The sequence below is a fragment of the Alternaria triticimaculans genome, assembly GCF_023758025.1.
Source record: "Alternaria triticimaculans strain BMP 0046 chromosome Unknown scaffold_43, whole genome shotgun sequence".
Lineage (NCBI taxonomy): Eukaryota > Fungi > Ascomycota > Dothideomycetes > Pleosporales > Pleosporaceae > Alternaria > Alternaria triticimaculans.
Genome location: NW_026056000.1, coordinates 11,865 through 31,814, shown reverse-complemented (window position 1 = coordinate 31,814; position 19,950 = coordinate 11,865). Strand labels below are relative to the sequence as shown.

Genomic DNA, 19,950 nt, shown 5'->3' with positions numbered 1-19,950 from the left:
GATAATAAGGAAGCGTCTCATACGCACACCCTGGCCTTAACTCAGAGGACCACATCTTGAACACGTCGCGCGCGCTAAGATGTCTCTAAATCTCTACTTTGCTGTAGCCCTCTGCGCCCTCGGCAAGGGGCTGAGCAACACCAGCGTCGACGCTGTCGCGCTTGACGCCCATGCTGTCCTCGCCCTTGCCTACGCCGAACATGCGCATGGCTTCCGTTAGTGCCTGAACGGCATCTTCGTTGCTCATGCTGCCAGGGAGCCCCTGCCCGCCCATGGAGCTGCTGATGCGCTTGGTAGCGTCTTCGAGTGCGCGGACTCTCCTCTGGAAGTTGAGGCGGTCCATGAAAAGCTGCTGGCGGCGGCGTTGCAGATCGCGACGTTCGGCGGAAAGGAGCTTTTCGAAGTCGTTGAAGTGAGCGAGCTTGAGCTGTAGCTTTTGTAGCTGGAGGTTTACGGCACCGGAGACGAGACGGGTGATGTGGCGTTCTTCGTGCGAGGCTAGTGCTGAAGAACGGGCTGCGGAGAGGGCGAAGGGGAGGGTGGCTAGAGGGTTGGGGTTGGAGGACGAGTCGGATTCCCGTGTGGCTACGGCAGTGGACTCGGCAGAGGGGTCGACGTCCATAGCGTCGCCGCCTTCTGGCTTCATGTCTGAGGCGGTCGCTGCGGGTGTAGACTGCTCGCCTTCCTTCTCTTTGCCCTTTTCTGACGGTGCGGTTGGGGCTTTGTTGATCTTCTCTTGAAGGATGCGCTTCATCTCGCCGACACTGCGCCCCGACGCTACCGCTGCCTCTGTGACGTTTGCGGGAGCAAGACCAGCTAGGAAGCTGACGACGCTGAGAATCGGGTTGTCGGCGTGGTGGATGGGTACACGGCCCTCGCTGAGGTACTCCAGATCGCGCAAGAATTTGGTTGAAGGAGCTGCCGATTGTGACTCTGGTAGATCCGCCTCGATGTACTTGTCCTCAATCTCGAGCTGCAGGAACTTCATCACGCACTGCTCGCGTGTCTTCGTCTGGACGTGGTCGGCGACACGGTTCCAGTCATCGTCAAACTCCTCCAAGCCCTCGAGTAGCAAAAGAGTCTCCTCTTCCGTCCACTTCTCTTCCGTCTCGGCCGCTGCTGAGTTCTCCGGGTTGGAGATCTTTGTGAAGTCGGCTGAGGATGTGCCTTGCGGGAAGTTGCCCTCTACAAAACACCTGGGGCAAAGGTCGCGCTTCAAGCCACCAGCAGCCTTGATCTGGCCAGTCTGCTCGGAAGGTTTCGTTTCATGAAAATGTACACGGGTACATTCGACGCCGCAACTGAAGCAGTTGATGACCTTGGTTGGCTCCTTTGCAGCGGCTTCGAGATCCTTGACGTCTACCGAGCCGTTGGCGGCACCTTCGCCATTAGCAGCTTTTGGCTCCACGGATGCTTCTTTGCCATTGGCCTCGTAGATGTTTCGTCCAGCTAAAGACTTGGTCTCGCTCTTTGCCGTCGGTTGCTGGCTCGCAGCACGGTCAGTGGCTGTGAGCTGCTTTCCGTCCGTGACTTTCGAGCCTGGTCCTGGTTGGAAAGGTTGCAGTCCGCGGGGCGTATCGACTGTGACACGGAAATGGCCGGTGAATGGAGGACCAATGTTCGATGGGCGTTCTTGAGGGTCGACCTGGTTGATATGTTAATCACGACTCAATGTAATTATATAGCGGCAAGATTTACTTGGTAGTTGATCAATCCCCACTGCTCGAGGAAAGCGTGCACGCGCATGATAGCACAGACATCTCCTGCAAGATTCCTTCGGCATGCGGTAACTGTGAGGTACTCGGATGGGTTCAGGCGGTATGTGTTGATCATGAAATCGCGGTAATCGCGGTACACGGCCGGTGTTTTGCTGCGGTTGCGACCGTTGAAGAACTCGGGCAGGGCTTTGCGCTCGCGGTAGTCGATGTAGCGCATGTCAAACCAGGTTGCGTAGCTCGGGATGATGGTCGCATATGTTTGAGTAACAAAGTGTGAACGCGCTGCTGACTGCAAATCGGCTTTTGCTTGCGCCTCTGGGTCAGCAGCTTCACCACCCTCGCCGTTCTCCTTTTTCGCATCGTCGACGCCGCCCATCTCTTCGTCATCCTGGCCATCGGCGTCTTCCGCTTCCGGTCTTGGGCCATCGGGTGCGTCGAGAGGGTTATCTGATGCAGCTGTGGGCGTGGCAGTAGCAGGATCGTTGGAAGACTCCTTGCCGGGTGCGTCTTCGAGCATGCTGGTATCTACGGAACTTAGCGGACTGTCGACTTGGAGGTTTTTCAAGGTCGGTGATTGGAACATGCGATCCAAGTCGGCAAGATCCAGTGCACCTAGGAGCTCGTCGTCATGGAATAGGTCGTCCATGGTGTTGACGCGACTGGCGGTGGGTATGGTGATGATTGGAATCAGGATGCGACCTACCTTGATCGAGCGCATTGGTGTCTGTGGCACCTTCACCAGTGAGACTTGGGTCCTGCGCAGTTGCGCTTGCTGTCGCGTCGTCGGCCATGGCTCGGGGAGTGTTGTGCGATGCGACAGAGCTGGAAGGCGCTATGCGGCGATGCAAAGGGGAAGTCGCGGGCGCGAGTACTCGGAGCGATTGCGCGATCGCAACGTGTCTTTTTCAACGTGCTGCCGCGTGGTCGTTGTTGAATGAAGGTGGGGATGGGGGGCTGCGATGGGTGGGTTGGAGTCGCGTCTGAAGTTCGCGATGCTCTCGAACGCCTAAGCAAAAAGAGCACTAAGGAGCATGGAGTAGTCTCACGTGATCAGCCTGCAGCCCCGATGCAGATGCAAGGCTAGTGCCGGATAACTAACCTGGCCAAACCGAGGTCATAGTTCTCCGCGCCGTAGGGTTGCTTTCACTACTGCTGGACGAGGCGTTCTACTCCATCTTCCCGAATTTTGCGTGTCTGTGATTTCGAGAGGCATCGCACCGTTTCCGCCCACCATGTTCTCCGCCGCTCGTCAATCCGCCCTCCGCACAGCTCGCACACGGCTTCGGCAGTCGCAACCCACGGCCGTACCCCAATACTCCGCCTTCGCACGGTTAGCGTCGACGTTTGCCATTCTCGAGCAGAAGGAAGGAAAGATCGTGTCACAGTCATTGGCTGCCATCACAGCAGGGACAAAGCTTGGAGGCTCAATAACAGCCTTCATTGTTGGAAGTGGGGTCAAGTCGGCCGCAGATGAGGCAGCCAAGTCAAAGGGCGTAGAGAAAGTCATCTACGTCGAGAATGGAGCGTACGACAGGGTTGGTAGTCTAAAGAGATATGGAATGACACGCGGCTGACAACATCTTGCAGTGTCTCCCCGAGAACTATGCGCCACTCCTGGTTGAGAACATCAAGAAGGGTGGATACACACATGTCGTCGCCGGTCACTCAGCATTTGGAAAGAACATAATGCCGCGTGTCTCGGCACTTCTGGACACACAGCAAATATCAGACATTACCGGCATCGAGAGCGAGGACAGTGAGTGGGCATCTTTTGGAGTACACGAGGGGTTGTTAACCAGACTACAGCATTTGTTCGCCCAATCTACGCCGGTAATGCGATCATGACCGTCCAGTCGTCCGACAGCACCAAAGTCATCACCGTCCGAGGCACCGCATTCCCCGCGCCTGAGACCGAAGGCGGAAACGCAACAGTAGAGGAGGGCGTCGACCCCAAGGCCGAATGCTCAACAGAGTGGATATCTGAGGACCTCCAAAAGTCCGACCGTCCCGATCTCGGCTCTGCAGAGAAGGTCGTCTCCGGAGGTCGTGGTCTGAAATCAAAGGAGGAGTTTGACAAGCTCATGCCACCGCTAGCAGACGCGCTCGGTGCCGCTATTGGTGCGTCAAGAGCAGCAGTCGACAGTGGCTTTGCAGACAACAGCTTGCAAGTGGGTCAGACTGGAAAGAACGTTGCGCCACAATTATACCTGTGTGCTGGTATCTCTGGTGCTATTCAGCATTTGGCTGGTATGAAGGACAGCAAGGTTATTGCAGCCATCAACAAGGATGCCGAGGCACCCATCTTCCAGGTCGCGGATGTTGGTCTTGTTGGAGATCTTTTCGAAAAGGTCCCAGAATTGACCGAGAAGCTCAAGTCGCAATAAGCACTGAGCGCATTGATACCTGTTGTATATAGTTTGAACAATATATCGACCAAACAAGGAATACAACTGCCACGAAGTCAACTACCAGGAGACATCCCGGTACTTTCTCAAAATCATCAAAGATCGCGGCATGAAGCACACAAGCCCATCCTATGCTTTCCAAAGAATCTCTAACTGCACGTGGAACATTAACCTTTTGATCTCCAAGTAACCCCGGCATTCGCAGCTTGGCGTGCGTCAACGGCTGATCGACGCCAGCACCCACCATTCGTCTCCACTGCGCCGCGATAGCCGAGTCATCGAATCTGGCAATCTTGCTGGAGACTTGCTGAAACGCGCGGCTATGAACTCGCTGCTGAAGTCAGACTCTGACTTCCGACTTCTGCGTTACCTTCCGTGTCTCCTCCCAACTGTAGACGCGTTCACATTCCCAGCACCACCGCTTCCGCTCTAGCGCCAGTTTCTCAGCAACTAGTCACACGCGTATATCCGTGCCCGACATATTGATCGCCGTTTCGCACCTTCTCGAGTTTTGCAGTGGAGGACGAGCCTGAGGATACTTCGCGTTCTGAACTATTGTTATCATTTCTGGGTTTATCAAAGGCCCAGCTAACTGTCTGGGGTTACGATGTCTGATGCCGGATCGCTCCGATGATGGCGCGTGAACATGAGGAACCGGGGCAGCCGAGCACGTCGGAACAATATAATGCCCAGGGAGAAGAAGAGCAAAGAAAAGAGCAGTTGACACGGAAAGACAATAAGAAGAAGAGATGGTGGAATGTCTGGAAGAAATGGGAAGGGCAGGATAGCGATTGGTGGTTCGCGAGCACCGGCATTCCCGTAAGTGATGATTCGCACTGAAATGTGTTCACAAGAAGTTCATATGGCTCTTAACCTCCAAATCGACTCGACGAAGTACGTTGTTCAGATGCTAACACCAAATAAGCTCCTCGCTGCAACTCTCGGCCCCCTAGCAAATGTGAGCTCAATCGCCGCACTCGTAACTCCCTGGAGACAGCAAAACATCATCAACGGCGAACGAATCTCAGACTTCAAAGGCGTACCTTTTGGCGACCCGAGATGGTGCTACTGGATCAATGTAGCATCACTGATCTGCGGCTTTCTCGGCAATCTCTTCCTTCTTCTGAACTTTACGCAGAGAATTCGTTACATCATTGCCCTACCCGTCACTGTGGTTCTGTGGTATCTTTCATCTGCTTTCCTCATAGCGATAACGATATGTATGAACACTTACGAACCGCCCATCCGACCGGAACAAGGATATACCCAAGGATTTTGGTACGCGATTGCGGCTGCGGCGTTTTACACCATCTGCTCTATGCTTCTCATGGTCAATATGCTGGGCTTCTTTCTTGGCCACTACCCCGAAAACTTTGCCTTGAGCGACAGTCAAAGGACGCTTATTCTACAGACCATGGCCTTCTTCATCTGGCTAGCCGGTGGCGCAGCTGTCTTTGCGAAACTCGAGCAAGATGCTGGAGAAGACAGTTGGAGGTTTGCCGATGCCTTGTACTTCTGCGACGTCACTATCCTAACCGTTGGATTTGGCGACCTAGTGCCTACGACCGATGTGACTAGGGGTATTGTCTTTCCTTACTCTGTTGGCGGCACGATTACGCTAGCCCTCATCGTCTCATCGCTCTACACGGCAGTTCGCGAGCTCGGCGACGAGAAGATTGTTCAGAAGCATGTCGATCGCATGCGCGAACGAGTCGCAGAGCGTACAGTTACCAACTCATTTGATCTCCGTCATCGAGAACGAGAGGCACACCACCTTGTTCGGAAACGTAAACTTGGCATTCCAAAGATATCAGGACCTAGTCAACCACGGCCCTTTCGAACCCCCATGGGCGAGTCTGTCCAGCATACATCCACTATGCAGGGTGTCGCCGATGCGCTGCATATAGGTTCCTCTAAGCCCAAGATCATGTTGTTGAAAGAAGAGAAGGATCGCTTTGAAGCGATGCGCAAGATCCAAGCCGACTCGAAGAAGTTCAAGCAGTGGATGGCGCTTTTCTGGTCCATCACTACTTTCTCGATCCTTTGGTGTGTGGGTGCAGTCGTTTTCTGGATCACCGAACAAGAAACACAGCACTTGACTTACTTCCAGTCGCTTTACTTCTGTTATGTCAGTCTATTAACAATCGGCTACGGTGACCTGGCACCGAGATCCAATTCCGGGCGCTGTTTCTTCGTCATCTGGAGCTTGATTGCCGTTCCGACCATGACTATCCTAGTCTCGGATCTAGGCGACACTGTCGTGGCCAACTTCAAGAAATGGAGTGACGAGCTCGCGGATTTTACAGTACTGCCCAAGGCAGGTATTTGGCGTTCGTTTCTGGACAAACACCCTTGGCTGCTGCAATGGTTACAGCGATGGACAGACAAGCGAGCGAGAAAGAAGCGACTGATAAGGGGCTTCGACATCTCGGATCCACGATCTGACGATGGCATTGTAGATTCTTCCGACCCGCAAGACAGAGAGAGTATTTCGAACGACCCGGAAGATCGCGAAGCAGCAACCGATATAGAACTGACTCTCCACCCGACCGTCCCAGCCCTCGCCTCCGAAGCCGACGCCGACATCACCAGCCCTCCCTCTCAGGCTTCATTGACCCGCCGCCTCGCCCTGTCCATCCAAAAGGTTTCTCTCGACCTCAAGACCAACGACAAGCGCTACACATACGAAGAATGGGTCGAGTTCACACGGCTCATCCGTCTGACGAGTCCAGAGCGTTTAGACCGCAATGTAGACAACGACAACATGGTTTCTGAAGACGAGAATGAAGAGGGGTTAGTGAATTGGGATTGGATCGGGGATGATAGTCCCATGGTGTCTGGTATCAGTGAGAGCGAGTGGCTTATGAAGCGGCTGATTGAGAGTCTGGTGAGGTTGGAGAAGAGGAAGGAGGGGGCGAGACGGAGGTCTGATGTTGAGGCTTTAAGGGAGATGGAGTGTGGGAGGAGTGTGGGGAGTCGACAGGATAGCATTGGGGGTCAGTAGGTATGGCGCAATCAACCCATTCTTGTCGAAATGTTCACCGATAGCGAGGTGGACCTCTGTTGGGACATTTGGGCCTAGAATGGGAGGTCTTCTTATAGAAGTCTCATTGCTGATAGTACTGGGGGGTGGGCATTGAGTTCTATCGCCTTGTTTTTCAACAAGATGTCGCTGAATAAAGAATCGCTTGCTTGCAAAGGTAAGCAGAGGATCTCAGGTATCGTAGTGTGTGCTTCGAAGTGGGACTAGCGCACTGCATGGCCAATTCCCTCTCAGGCGCCTTCGCCGCAACCTGCACAGGATCGGGCAGGCATGCACAGTGATGTGGTGTATTAACATATGGAGTACAGAATATCGTACCTTCCTTGGCCTCTTTGATTTTAGGCAGCAAGGTTTCGTCACTCTGTCATCCTTGCAGCCATCCTTAGCACATGTCTTGGCCATGGTCATTTCCTAATCTGGTATGCTCGCGCATTCTCACTGGTCCGCTCGCAAAATCACGTGCACGATCGGACATGCCTACCTACTCAGGTAGGTATGCCAGCTACGAGGTCGTCAAAAAAGCAGATCGATGAGCATCCCGGTCACATGCTGTCGCAATCGAAGGCGTCTGCTATCAATTTGAAAAGCTCAAGGGGAGTCTAAAGGTCTGTCCGTGAAAATGCAAGGGCTGTGCGGAAGGTAGAGGTTTATTAAGGAGTGCTGGTTGATCGGTGGAGTCGGACGTTCAGGCACCGACCACCGTTCGCTCACTCTGAAGAACGCTTGACAACACCCAAAGTGCCCGGGAACTCCAACACCCGCGTGCTCAATTCTCGATATATCTTGGGAAAAGCGTTAGCTCGGCTTTTTCCAGCACCCGATGGCACTTGTTCGCACTGACATCGAGTCTGGGCGTTGAAACACAACAGACGCGCGTTGCCCCTTACGTCTCGCAGGTAGTCGCTCGATTAGGAAGGATGGTGGTGAAGCGAGATATCGTGTGGTTAGCGTATCCTGTGGCTGAGATTCGTAGTGCACTTGGCACGACGAACATTGGCCCCGGTGCAAACGATCGTTCTCAGCTACACTCTCACTCCGAGTTTTGACGGTGTGCGTGTCGAATCGGAACGCGGATTCTGCTTTGTCCGGTGTAACTGGGATACGAAATACGGCAGTCATATCACTAGGCATCAACCTTCTTCCCCCGGTTAAGATGATCGCCTCCTCTACTGTCGAATAATCATTCATCTCACATTTGGACTCTGCCGGTTTCTTACGCTTCTTTGCATTGCACAGCCATGAACTCCAATGTCACTGACGGTCAACCGCCACCCCAGCCGACCGTCGACGCTGGGGTGGAGAGCACTGCTATCGCCACTCAAGTTCTAGAGACAGGACCCGACGAAAAGCACAGCATCATCGAAGATGCAGAGCAAGATGAAAGTACCTCATCGAAGGCAAAGAAAGTCCCGCAAGCGGGCATGAAGAATTACTTCGTGAGTAAATTGGCTTGGATTTTATTCCTGGCTAACGTTCGAGCAGCGAGTATTCTCGTATGGAACTACTCTCGATTACTGGCTCATATTCATGTGTTGCGTTACTTCGATAGCGTCCGGCGTTACCTTTCCTTTGATGAACGTTGTCTTCGGTAGGATCTGATAGCCTGGAATCTATTGGCACCTTGCGCAAGTACTGACAGCACTCAGGTCAATTGGTCGGCTCGTTTACCAACTACTTCATCCCCGGAACGGCCTTGACAGCTGGAGAATTCCAAGCCGAGATCAACAGGCTCACCCTCTTCCTTGTCTACCTGTTCATCGCGAAGTTCGTGTTATCCTACATATCAATGGTACGCACACGATCCCTGAAGAGGCTTCCATCATTCTAACACTGGTATAGCTCACCATCCGAATCAGCGGCCTTCGAATCTCTGCTGCATTGCGTCTAGCATATCTACGAGCTCTTTTCGCACAGCCAATCAGTGTGATAGACACTATAAGTCCTGGCAAAGTGTCTACACGGATTACAACCTCCTCCAATACGGTGCAACTCGCCATATCGCAGCACTTCGCTATACTCTTCCAGTCCCTTGCATTCGTTATCGGAGCGTATGTGGTGGCTTTCATCAAAGGCCCACTGCTCACCGTAGTCGCCTCTGCCTCGCTTCCGTTCATCCTCGTGGTCTTTGGTATCATATTGCCACCTTTCATCCGGATACACAAGATTACCGAGAAACATCATGAAGATGCTTCTGCCATGGCTTTCGAGATGTTCTCATCCGTTCGCATCCTTACTGCATTCGGTGCAGAAGCGAAGTTGGCAAGGCTGCATGAGGCCTTGCTGGACAAAGCTGCGGCGAACGAGCGCAGGGCTGCGCCTCTGATGGGTCTTGTCATGTCACCCATGATGATCGGAATGTATGGCACATTTGCAATTGCGTTCTGGTTCGGGATCAAGCAGTACTCGGAAGGCAAAGGCGACGTCGGAGTCATAGTGGTGGTTCTGTTCTCTGTCATGATGGCGATAACGAACATCAGTAGGGTTGTGAGCCCAATTATTGCCATCGCGAAGGCATCATCTGCCGCCACCGAACTATTCATCACGATCGATGCAACTGTCCCTGATACCACTGGATTGAAGGAGCCTGATGTAACCGCCAACGCAAACATCAGCTTTCACAACGTTGCCTTCTCGTATCCAAGCCGACCACATGTTCAGATCCTTGGAGGCCTTGATCTCGAGCTCGAGGCAGGCAAAGTTACCGCTATTGTCGGTCCATCCGGAAGTGGTAAGCAATTCTTCTTCTACAAATCGTGGGCTCTTTACTGACCACTTGCCTCAACCTATAGGAAAGTCCACTATTGTGGGACTGGTTCAGCGATGGTATGAACTCTCAGGCACAACGGCCGCCGCATCAGATGGGAAACCGAACGACGCATCGCCTCAAGAAGACACGCTTGAAAGCAAGAAAGAAAGCACCCAGAAGTCTGGATGGTTCAAGAAGAAGGCTATACCAAAGCATGAAGGCAAGCAAGCATCTGCGAAGAAGGCTGGAGATGACAAGAGCAAGGACGAGGAGCCTGATTTGGGCCCAAACACTTGCACTGGTACCATCAAGATTGGAGGTACCAAGTTACAAGATGTCGACCTAAAATGGTGGCGCTCTCAAATCGGTCTGGTTCAGCAAGAGCCCTTCCTGTTCAACGACACCCTGTACAACAACATCGCGTTTGGTCTCATTGGTACCCAATATGAAGACTTTCCGAAAGAAGAAAAGATGAAATTGGTCGAAGACGCGTGTCGCGAAGCCTACGCCGAAGAGTTCATCGCCAAACTACCAGAAGGCTACGAAACCATGGTTGGCGAGAGCGGCATCAAGCTTTCGGGTGGACAGCGACAACGAATAGCGATCGCGCGAAGCATCATCAAACAACCACCTATACTGATTCTCGACGAAGCGACGAGCGCTATCGATGTACGTACCGAACGCATTGTTCAGCAAGCTCTCGATCGCGTGTCGAAGAACCGGACGACTATCGTCATCGCGCATCGCCTCTCCACCATCAGGCGCGCGGATAAGATCGTGGTCTTACGTCAAGGTGCTCTCGTGGAACAAGGCACCCACGATGAGCTGTTGAAGATAGAAGCCGGTGTCTACTACGGCTTGGTTCATGCCCAAGAGATCGCAGCGGAAGCGGAACAAGACGCTGATGCCGACCCGCTCGAAAAGGCTAAGAGCGCAGACACTGAGATCCATGAAGACTACAAGCAGAGCACTGATGTCTCCAAATCAGCCGAAGACCCAGAGTATAAGCAGCAAGGTCTCTTTGGCAGCTTCGGGCGTCTTATCTACGAACAACGCGGTCATTGGATCCTATACAGCGTCGCTATTCTGGGTGTACTGGCCAGCGGTGTCGTCTACCCGCTCCAGGCCTACATTTTTGCAAACGTCGTCAATGTTTTCACCCTTCCCATGGACGAACTTGTCAGCAAAGGCAACTTCTGGGCAGGCATGTTTGGTGTTCTGGCTGGGAGCACGTTTCTATCCTACTTTTTCATGGGCTCGGCCTGCCACCTCATCTCTGTTGCCATAACAAAGAACTATCGACAAGAATACCTGGACAACCTCATCCGCAAACGCATTGCCTTCTTCGACGATCAAGGGCACAGCCCTGGGTCTCTTACGTCGACCCTGAGCTCAGACTCGACACAGATTCAGCAGCTAATGGCAACGGAGATGTCCGTTGCGCTCATTGCTATTGTCAATGTTGTGGGCTGCGTTATCATCTCTTTCATCTATGGTTGGAAACTGTCCCTTGTTGCCCTATTTGCCGCGCTACCACTTATCCTGGCTGCTGGATATCTCCGTGTACGCATTGAACTCGAGTTTGACAAGACCAACGCGAAGGTATTCGAGAACAGCAGCCAGTTTGCATCCGAAGCTGTGGGTGCTTTCCGCACAGTATCGAGTCTTATCATGGAAGACATGATTGGCGAGCGCTATGAGACCTTGCTCAAGGGTCATGTCACAGGAGCGTTTTCAAGCGCGAAGTATGGCACTCTTATTTTTGCGGCAAGCGACAGCATTGAACTAGCTTGTATGGCCCTTACTTTCTGGTATGGCGGCACCCTGCTGGCTTCCCGCGAGTACAGTCCTGTAGACTTCTTCGTCATTTACCAAGCCATCGTGCAAGGCGCCATTGGAGCAGGGCAATTCTTCTCATATGCCCCCAATATGGCCCAAGCCACGGGTGCCGCGAACCGCATTCTCAGTATGCGTCCACCAAAGTCTACAACATCCACTGCCTATCCGCCTCTAAGCAAACCCGAAGAAGGCGTAGGCATCGAGTTCCAGAACGTGTATTTCGCCTACAAAACCCGCGAAGTGCCCGTCCTATCCAACCTCAACATCCAGGTCCAACCAGGCCAGTTCGCCGCACTGGTCGGTGCATCCGGGTGCGGCAAATCCACCACCATATCGCTCCTCGAGCGCTTCTACGATGCAACATCCGGCCGCATCCTCTACAACGGGCAAGACATCACCATGCTTGACCCCGCAGAGTACCGCAAGCAAATCAGTCTTGTGAGCCAAGAACCCACGCTGTACGAAGGCACGATACGCGAAAACGTCGCTTTATCCGTCGACACCGCCACAGACGAAGACATCGAGCAAGCATGTCGTGACGCCCAGATCCACGACTTCATCACCTCCCTGCCCGACGGATATGCCCAGCGCCTAGGACCAAAAGGCATGTCGCTGTCTGGTGGTCAGAAACAGCGTCTTAGTCTTGCTCGCGCCTTACTGCGCAAACCGAAGCTTCTCTTGCTAGATGAAGCGACATCGTCTTTGGACTCTGAGTCTGAGAAATTGGTTCAGGATGCTATTGAGCGCGCTGCTGGCGAGGGCGGAAGAACGGTGATTGCAGTCGCGCATCGCCTTGCTACGATTCAGAAGGCGGATACCATCTTTGTTTTGGGTAGTGGCATGGTGTTGGAGAGGGGTGATCACCAGGGGCTGTTGAGGAAACGCGGTGTTTACTGGCAGATGGTGAGTTCTGATCTGACGTTCCGATTCGGGTTGAGATGTGCTAACTTTCGAATAGTGTCAAGCTCAAGCTTTGGACCGATAAGAGTGGTCGTTACTAACTTCGGCATTTATTGCGTTGGCGAAATACATCCTTCGAATGATCTCTCCCCTTTTTCATCATATACATATATCCGAGTGCCTGCACTTTACTCTTTTAATACTATACTTCACTTCACTTCTACAAAAATGTCTTGTTGCCCTTCGGATATGATTGAAAGTGACGCAAATTTTTTATAAACGTGATCATATACGCATGCTGCCGGTTATGTACGCCTTCCTCGTATTTCATATTATCAACCTATCCGCAATCTGCCAACTCCACATCGTAAATCTACTGTTGGCCCATAATTCCTCCCGGTGGGTACTTTGGCTGTCCCTGAGGCCCTAGATCCTCTTCTCCGCTGTCACCTGTCCTAGCTGTAGGCTTCGTCTCGGTAGTAGGAGCTTTGGGTTCGCCTATGCCATCGGGCTTGGGCGGTGATTTTGTGCCTGGCCCACCGCGCTTCTGCCAGTCGAGCCACGAGCCGCGGTATTCGCCAACGTTTGTGTATCTGCCGTGCGGGTTAGCTAATGTTCTACAGCAAGTGTCTTTTGCCCGCTTATCGAACTCTGGGCGTGTGCCAATGAAGAATCCAACTTACCCAGCTTGTCTCGCGATTCCTGCAGCCGCTGAGCTCCTCACTCCAGCCTTGCAAAAGAAGACGACTTCTTTTCCCTTGGGTGGCTTCTGGAAGCCAAACCTATCTTCAAACTCCTCTTCGTCTAGTAGCAGCGCATCGGGTTGTGAGGTGACAGGGATGTTGATAGAGGTGGGTATAGTGTTTGCGTCGAATTCATGGGGTTCGCGGACGTCGATGAGGAGACGTGAGTCTGAGGGCGCTTCGAGGATGTGTAGAACCTGAATGAGTTAGTGGTGCGCTTGAAGGGGTGTACGATGGCATGAGAAAAGCCATTCGCATAGGCTAAGAATGTCATGGGAAATGAAGGCAAGACGTACATCGTCAAATTGGTAGAGTTTGTTCTGCTTCAAGTCGTTGGGGGCCTGTGAATGCCATCTCTTTTGCGCTGGTGACGCTTGTAGTCTCGCCGCACCACCTACAACCACCGTCCTGCTCTGCGAGATGGATGTGTTTTGTGACTTGGGTGCGATGCTGAAAGCGCGTGCAGTGTTGAAGCTCAATCGTGTAGGCTGACGGCCGATGACGGAGGCATTGGAACGGACGCCGAGCAGTTGGGCTGCGCGCTTGGAGGCCATGGCTGGTGTTGGTGTCGCGATGATAATTTGTTGCGGTTCAAAAAAAGCTAAGAAGGCGACTACCGTCTCTAGATTATCAAAGATGTTGTTCGGATAGATAAATACTCAGTGTTCAAGTCGCCGAAGAGAGCTCGGCTCTGGCCAAATTATCGCCGACGTCACTCTTCGCGAACAATTGAGCGCAACCACGCTAAGCCCTACAGCCACAAGTTCGGCAAGCCTGCGGGCGTCATTGCACGCATCGGCTACACAGTTCCGGAAGTGTCTTAGATTCAAGCTCTCATTTTATTTGGAGTATCGGGCATAAAAGTACATGGATGACACTATGGTTCAAGGGCAACATCCAACAGGGTCGTTATAACGCCAGTAAAAGAACTACAGACAGTGGGGTATTCAACACAAAACAGACCATATAGGGATTGTTCAAACTCCTGTAAATGAGAAACGCTTACTCCTCCTCGTCGCGCTGAACATCCAAACCGCGCAATCGCTGTGATAGTAGACCGGCATTGGGCGGAGCAGACGGGCTGCCGAGCGGCGAGAATGCATTTCCGCCGTAGCCAATGTCGCCTTTACTGAGCTTCTCAAAGGTACCATCGTTTTGACTTTTCGGACTACTCACACCAGCTCGCGGCGAAGTAATGGGTGTTCTGAAGGGGCTCTTCGGATCAACATCCATGCGATCGCGAGACATAGGCCGTGACTCAATTGCAGTGAGCCTGCCGATGGTGAAAGGTATGGGCTGTAATTCCGGCATAGGCGAGTTGAAGCCGCTTGATGCTGAGGAGTTGGTGGTGCCACCAGTGAACTTGACGGCTGGCGGAGGTAATGGGGTGTGCTGCCTCAGTCCATCAAGCTGATCGTACGCCTGCTGAGATTGAGATAGTGGCCATCCAGCGCTGCGTCGACGGAAAGCCTTGTCCGTAGCGGGTTGAGCTCCCGGTAGATGTGTCTTTTGCAGCGATGATGCATCTCGCGTCGGCTTGTACGTGCTGTATCTAGGCTCAGGCTGCTGGATTTCATTCCTCAGCTTTTCTTTGCCGTCTGGTACACGATTCGCAAAAACGACCCGTATGCTTTTGTACAAGTAATGACGACCCTTTGAAGGACAGCATATGTGCAAGTGTATGAGATAACGCAAGATAGGTCGGTCGTTCGGATCGTCTGAGTTGCTGAGGGCAGCCTCTGGACGGTCAGTTCCGAGGTTCTTCCGTGAAGATGCAGGCATATCGATAATGGGTCCAGCAGAGTAGCTGCGCTGTCTGATAAAGGTCTTCTGACCTGGCTCCATATCCGATATGTCATATGGCACGAGGAAGAGCTTCACTGCGGTTTTGTTTGGGTTCTTCAGCACAATCTGGAGCTGCCCCTGCGGTGGTATGCGGTAACATCCCCCCGGAGGTGCCTTGGGAGACGTAGATCGTCGCTTTTTCTTTTCTTTACGACGAAGGTCTCCTTTCAAGCTCTGTCCACTCTCCTCTTCACCAAGATTAATCTTGAAGTCAAGATCGTCTTGTTCGGGGGCTGGCACTGCATGTCGTCGCTTGCGTTTACTAGCTTCGCTGCTTTCGTCTGGCGGTGGCAAAGTGTTTTCCAAGTCAATGTGCCCAACATAAGGGCTCGGCTCATTGTCTGAGATCCTGCCGTTGCCAGTGTTGTAACTGTAAAATACGGCTGGAAAGGGGACTGTGACGTGCGGTGGGCACTTGAGGCTGGACTTGCATTGTCCTTTGCCGAGTACGCCAATCTTGGCGACGAAATCAAGAGGCCGCGATGGCGTAGTAGACATACGCCCACGAAGTATAGACTCCTCGTATGAACCGACCATGGGGGCGTGTTGCAACGGAGATGCTTCCGAGGAAAAGGAGGGGCGTCGAGCGTGTAGGAACGGTGTTTGCGACTGAGATTGAGGCTCAGACTGATTGAACGTCATTGATCGTCGCGGTTGGTGTGCTTGGTATGGCATTGAACCACTGTGGCGGATGTGTCGAGCTGCCGGAGTTCCGGTGGCGGATCGCGCCATTTGGGTGGACTGGTAATCATGAAAGGATGCAGGAGAGTAGGTATGCCGGCGACTATTTCTGTCGGGACTTCGGGACCCTTGCCGCGAGCCTGGCCTGGAAGAAAAGTCCAAGTCTGTGTTGTTTGCTTGCTGAACAAGCGGGCTTGTGGGCGGTAGAAAAGCAAATGAGCTAAACGGTGACTGTGATGACTGCGATATCGCTCGCGCTCGGGCGGGTATTCGGGCATCTGGGTGATGTGACACCGGGTACGAGACGTCATTGCGGTTCGAAGTGTAAGCAGCAGAAGGGAACGAGCGATTCCAAGGCACCACCGGCGAAGTCGCTAGGAAGCCTGAAGTTGAGGAGTCGCTCTCAGACGCCGTGCCCGCTCTCTTTTCTCGAAAGTCTCCAGAGTGTAATGCCGATCGTGGACGCTCGATATCCAGACCTACCGCTGCAGGGTCACGGAGATGTTCCGGGGTGGAGATTCGAGAGGTTTGCAGCTCGGCGGATGAAGATTGAGGTGTAGTCGGTCGGTCTTGCGACGTCGGTCGGGTCGAGGAGTCGCGCTCAGTTACGGAATCGCCCTGTGATACACGATCAGTATTCCTTACATGGATTATCAGGCACCGTGGCGGACGTTTCCTAGTTCCCCGGCTACTCACACCTTGCCGCTGCAGCCACGATGGGCTGTTCGTTCGTTTGATCCTCTCCATCCAGTCCTTCCGTCCGAACATAGACGGCTTGCGCATTTGGCTGGGCGACCCAGGGTCCATATCCTGTAGCATGTCGACTTTCGGCGATTCTGGCTGCATGTCCGGTTCCATGTTCCTTTCTACAGCAAATCCCGGAGTATGCGGTATTTCAAAGCCGGTGGCCAAGGCCTGAGGCAAGAATGACGATGTTGGCGGACTGTCATGGGGATCATGAAAGATGGGCATGGTTGTAACAGATTGTTGCGATAGACAGCATGAGTACAAAGATTTGACAAAGTATCAGAGAATAGTGGCGGGTTCGCGCGCGCAAAAGACGTGGAGCACTGAGATGGCAGGTCGTAAGGATGGCGGAGACGTCAGGTCAAGCGGTTGGAGCACCTGCTGGCCCGGCGAATGATATGAGTAAGAGTTTCCAGTTTAAACGGGGTGCGCTGGCTCCAGTGGGCGCTTCATTGTACAGTCATACTGCCCAGTTTTAGGACGAAACAGCGTGGAGCGCCCCAGTTGAAGGTGCGGAGAGGAGGGACGCAGGGACCGGGACAGATGACGCGCTGTGATCTTTGTTACAAGACGGAAAGTTCCTAATCGCTGCTGATAAAGTCGCCCATGCCGCCGGACCGGTATTGGCCGACGCAGCATGTCACACGACGAAAAAGAACACACTGCTCATCCGGGTGTTCCTGCACGTCCCCGCGGGCTGCGTCTTTGCTGGTGCATAGTTGCGATGGTGCACAAAGCTGAGGCGTGAGTGCAGGACGGCCGCGGTGGTGAAGACCATGTGACTGGCTCTAGATCGCGCCCCACTTTGCCAAGGCTGAGAAAGTCGGCGCGCGTTTGCGACAATCTGCATACCGCGACTCCCAACTTTCTCAACACAACCACAGCCGTCGATATGGCAGTCAAACGGCCGCATGAGGGAGACGCAAAGTCTTCCGTGAAAAAGCAGAAGCAGAAGGGTCGCTTCGACATCGGTCCCGCAAACTTACCCGATGGCACCCATAGACGGAAGAGTAGGTTTTTATCAACATTCTTCACGCATAGATTTCTCGCGGAGGAGGGATTTAGACAGGCGTATCGCGGGAGTCTTCAGCACCTACGTTTGCTGGCATCGCATATACACTTCAACTGCTAATTGGGTACTCAGTCGAAAAGATCAAGAAAGGCCTTATCACCAAGGCAAAGCTGAAGAAGCAGTATGCAAAGCTCAAAGCCCGCGAAGAAAACGAAGAGACGACACCGCGCAAGTCTGTCTACGACCGCGAATCTGCCAACGACGACGAAGACGACGATGAGGAGCCTACCGAACCCGTCCAAGAGCCCACCTTGGAGCCACACCCCGATCGCGTAGCGATGCTGGAAGAGAAGTCGCCCGAACCGGAATCCACACAGACTTGGGAGAGGCGACAGCGACGAGCTCGACCACAGCCATTCTTGAAAGAGACAGAAGTGGCGCGAAAGAAGAGGGAGGAAATAGAGGCGCGGCAAAAAGCCAGAGAGGAGGCGGACAAGGAGCGCGCAAAAAAGATTGCTGAGCGTGAGCGCTTCAGGAAGACCATGGCCAAAGCTAGGGGACCCAATGGCCAGAGGAAGCTCGGACGAGGGAGCACAGTTCTGCTTGCGAAAGCGCAGAGACTCATGGGCAAGACCTGAAGCATCGTCATCCGATAGCGACGCTACTATCCCCAGCTCCGAGGGATGATACGTCTGCGTCAGCCGACGCGTGCGCGCGCTCTTGTCAACATCTACGCACTCAATCCAGTGCTGGAGACACCGCTCCGCTTTACAACGAACACGGTTTCGACCCGTTCACTACGATGCAAGTATTGCGCTTCCCGCAGGTTGAACATCATAGTGGCCAGTGGATCGGAACGCATGTCGGGTGGCTATGATCTAGCCGTCGTTATAGGCACATGCTTGCTCAGAGAGAGGAGCAGCTTATTTACACAAGATACAATAGGCCAGACTCTGTGACGAAGCAGTAGTGCTACAGACATTCTGGATCAGGTGCACAGCTTCTTACCGAGAAAGCACCGTTGAATCATCGAATCAATTCAATGTACATTGCATTCTTTCTTACATCGTTCGATATCACCTTGCACCAATGCGGTTGTGTGATGTTACTTGTTCAGCCTTACCCCTCAGCCCTTGCACGAGGAGCGGTAGACCCGGACATAACCTAAAGCGATCGAGCGATAAAAGCGCGTTGCTTAATCAGTACACACCAGCTAGTTATACGAATGAGGGTCGCTGCGTTTGGTGTGTTGTGGGAGTGCGGAGTAATCGGCAACTGCCAAATGTGGCTGACGGTACCTGCCGAATGGAACGCGATCCACGCGCTAGAGATGAACGCTCTTCCCAGCCTCGCTCTCACTTCCTAGCATGTACCTCTCACGACCTCCTACGTGAACATACACGAGACACGAATAGTCACCTCTTCACCGGAATGCGTTCAATTGATCTGACTGCCGATTTCCGTCTTCGCCACCGCTGTAATCGCCTCCCTGGTCCGGTCGTACCAGCAAGACTGCGGACTGACCGCCAGGAGTAATCTTCGCCTCCAACTGAACGAGCTCGTTCCAATGGCACGACACGATACAGCAACACACTCTCCGTCTGAGATCTTAGCGGATCTTCGAGCGCATGGCGCAGACTATCACTAGAACATTGCGGTATTAACTCCCTCTTCGCTTGATAGTAGTGGCGGGATGTCAGCAGCAGAGACAGCTATCACGCATATCGCAACCTTCTCTTCGCCGATTATATGCGGCTATCAGATGGCTTAGACTGTTCCAGAGATCTGTTCGGCTGCTTTTCCGAGATGATCAGCGTTGGCCCATATTGGACTAGAGCACAGCCACCTAGTCACGTTTTTGAAACCACCTCGAAATTATCGATGGATGGACTTCATCTTTCGGCGTCTGAGATACTAACGTTTCGCAAGGCATTCACCGTATGATAGATCTCCGAATTCTTGTGTCGACGCGAGTTCAGCGAACTTCCCACCATTGAGCAGAACAGGCCCACAAAGGGTCAAAGCAGGCCTTTGAGCAACGAGTGGCTGTTACACCAGGCACGCTATGCAATTTGCTGTTCCTAGCGACTACATGGCATATCTTGTGGAGCAATAAGCTTATTCAAACCGGCTGCTAAGTTCTGAAGTTCCTTGAGGTTAGCGGTGTATGGTCCATGCAGCCTTACCTACAGGGACCTAGCCAGTGCGGGAATCCTTTGGGGGCTGTACACACCACCTGGTCAACGGCCCGTCAGACGATGCACTAACCAT

At 53.1% G+C, this 19,950-nt stretch overlaps 7 protein-coding genes across 7 annotated transcripts; 4 read left to right on the top strand and 3 right to left on the bottom strand.

The window, feature by feature from the left end:
• Positions 1–85: 85 nt before the first annotated feature.
• J4E78_010945 (uncharacterized protein) lies at positions 86–2,509 on the bottom strand (the record flags this gene model as incomplete). Its single annotated transcript, XM_049371519.1, has 3 exons — positions 86–1,645; positions 1,699–2,243; positions 2,422–2,509. The coding sequence occupies 3 exons, from the start codon at positions 2,507–2,509 to the stop codon at positions 86–88; spliced, it is 2,193 nt and encodes a 730-aa protein (XP_049216746.1).
• A 441-nt stretch (positions 2,510–2,950) lies between these two features.
• J4E78_010944 (uncharacterized protein) lies at positions 2,951–4,102 on the top strand (the record flags this gene model as incomplete). The annotated part of the gene is made up of 3 exons (XM_049371518.1): positions 2,951–3,253; positions 3,306–3,474; positions 3,525–4,102. The coding sequence occupies 3 exons, from the start codon at positions 2,951–2,953 to the stop codon at positions 4,100–4,102; spliced, it is 1,050 nt and encodes a 349-aa protein (XP_049216745.1).
• Positions 4,103–4,753: 651 nt separating this feature from the next.
• Positions 4,754–7,127, top strand: J4E78_010943 (uncharacterized protein; the record flags this gene model as incomplete). The annotated part of the gene is made up of 2 exons (XM_049371517.1): positions 4,754–4,942; positions 5,049–7,127. The coding sequence occupies 2 exons, from the start codon at positions 4,754–4,756 to the stop codon at positions 7,125–7,127; spliced, it is 2,268 nt and encodes a 755-aa protein (XP_049216744.1).
• Positions 7,128–8,404: 1,277 nt separating this feature from the next.
• Positions 8,405–12,736, top strand: TR06 (ABC-type transporter tr06; the record flags this gene model as incomplete). The annotated part of the gene is made up of 6 exons (XM_049371516.1): positions 8,405–8,602; positions 8,649–8,754; positions 8,813–8,955; positions 9,006–9,894; positions 9,956–12,654; positions 12,710–12,736. 6 exons carry the CDS (start codon positions 8,405–8,407, stop codon positions 12,734–12,736), a joined length of 4,062 nt encoding a protein of 1,353 aa, XP_049216743.1.
• Positions 12,737–13,024: 288 nt separating this feature from the next.
• Positions 13,025–13,948, bottom strand: J4E78_010941 (uncharacterized protein; the record flags this gene model as incomplete). The annotated part of the gene is made up of 3 exons (XM_049371515.1): positions 13,025–13,244; positions 13,335–13,591; positions 13,691–13,948. The coding sequence occupies 3 exons, from the start codon at positions 13,946–13,948 to the stop codon at positions 13,025–13,027; spliced, it is 735 nt and encodes a 244-aa protein (XP_049216742.1).
• A 448-nt stretch (positions 13,949–14,396) lies between these two features.
• On the bottom strand, positions 14,397–15,776 carry J4E78_010940 (uncharacterized protein; the record flags this gene model as incomplete). The annotated part of the gene is made up of 1 exon (XM_049371514.1): positions 14,397–15,776. The coding sequence occupies one exon, from the start codon at positions 15,774–15,776 to the stop codon at positions 14,397–14,399; it is 1,380 nt and encodes a 459-aa protein (XP_049216741.1).
• Positions 15,777–17,559: 1,783 nt separating this feature from the next.
• Positions 17,560–18,317, top strand: J4E78_010939 (uncharacterized protein; the record flags this gene model as incomplete). Its single annotated transcript, XM_049371513.1, has 2 exons — positions 17,560–17,677; positions 17,812–18,317. The coding sequence occupies 2 exons, from the start codon at positions 17,560–17,562 to the stop codon at positions 18,315–18,317; spliced, it is 624 nt and encodes a 207-aa protein (XP_049216740.1).
• Positions 18,318–19,950: the final 1,633 nt, after the last annotated feature.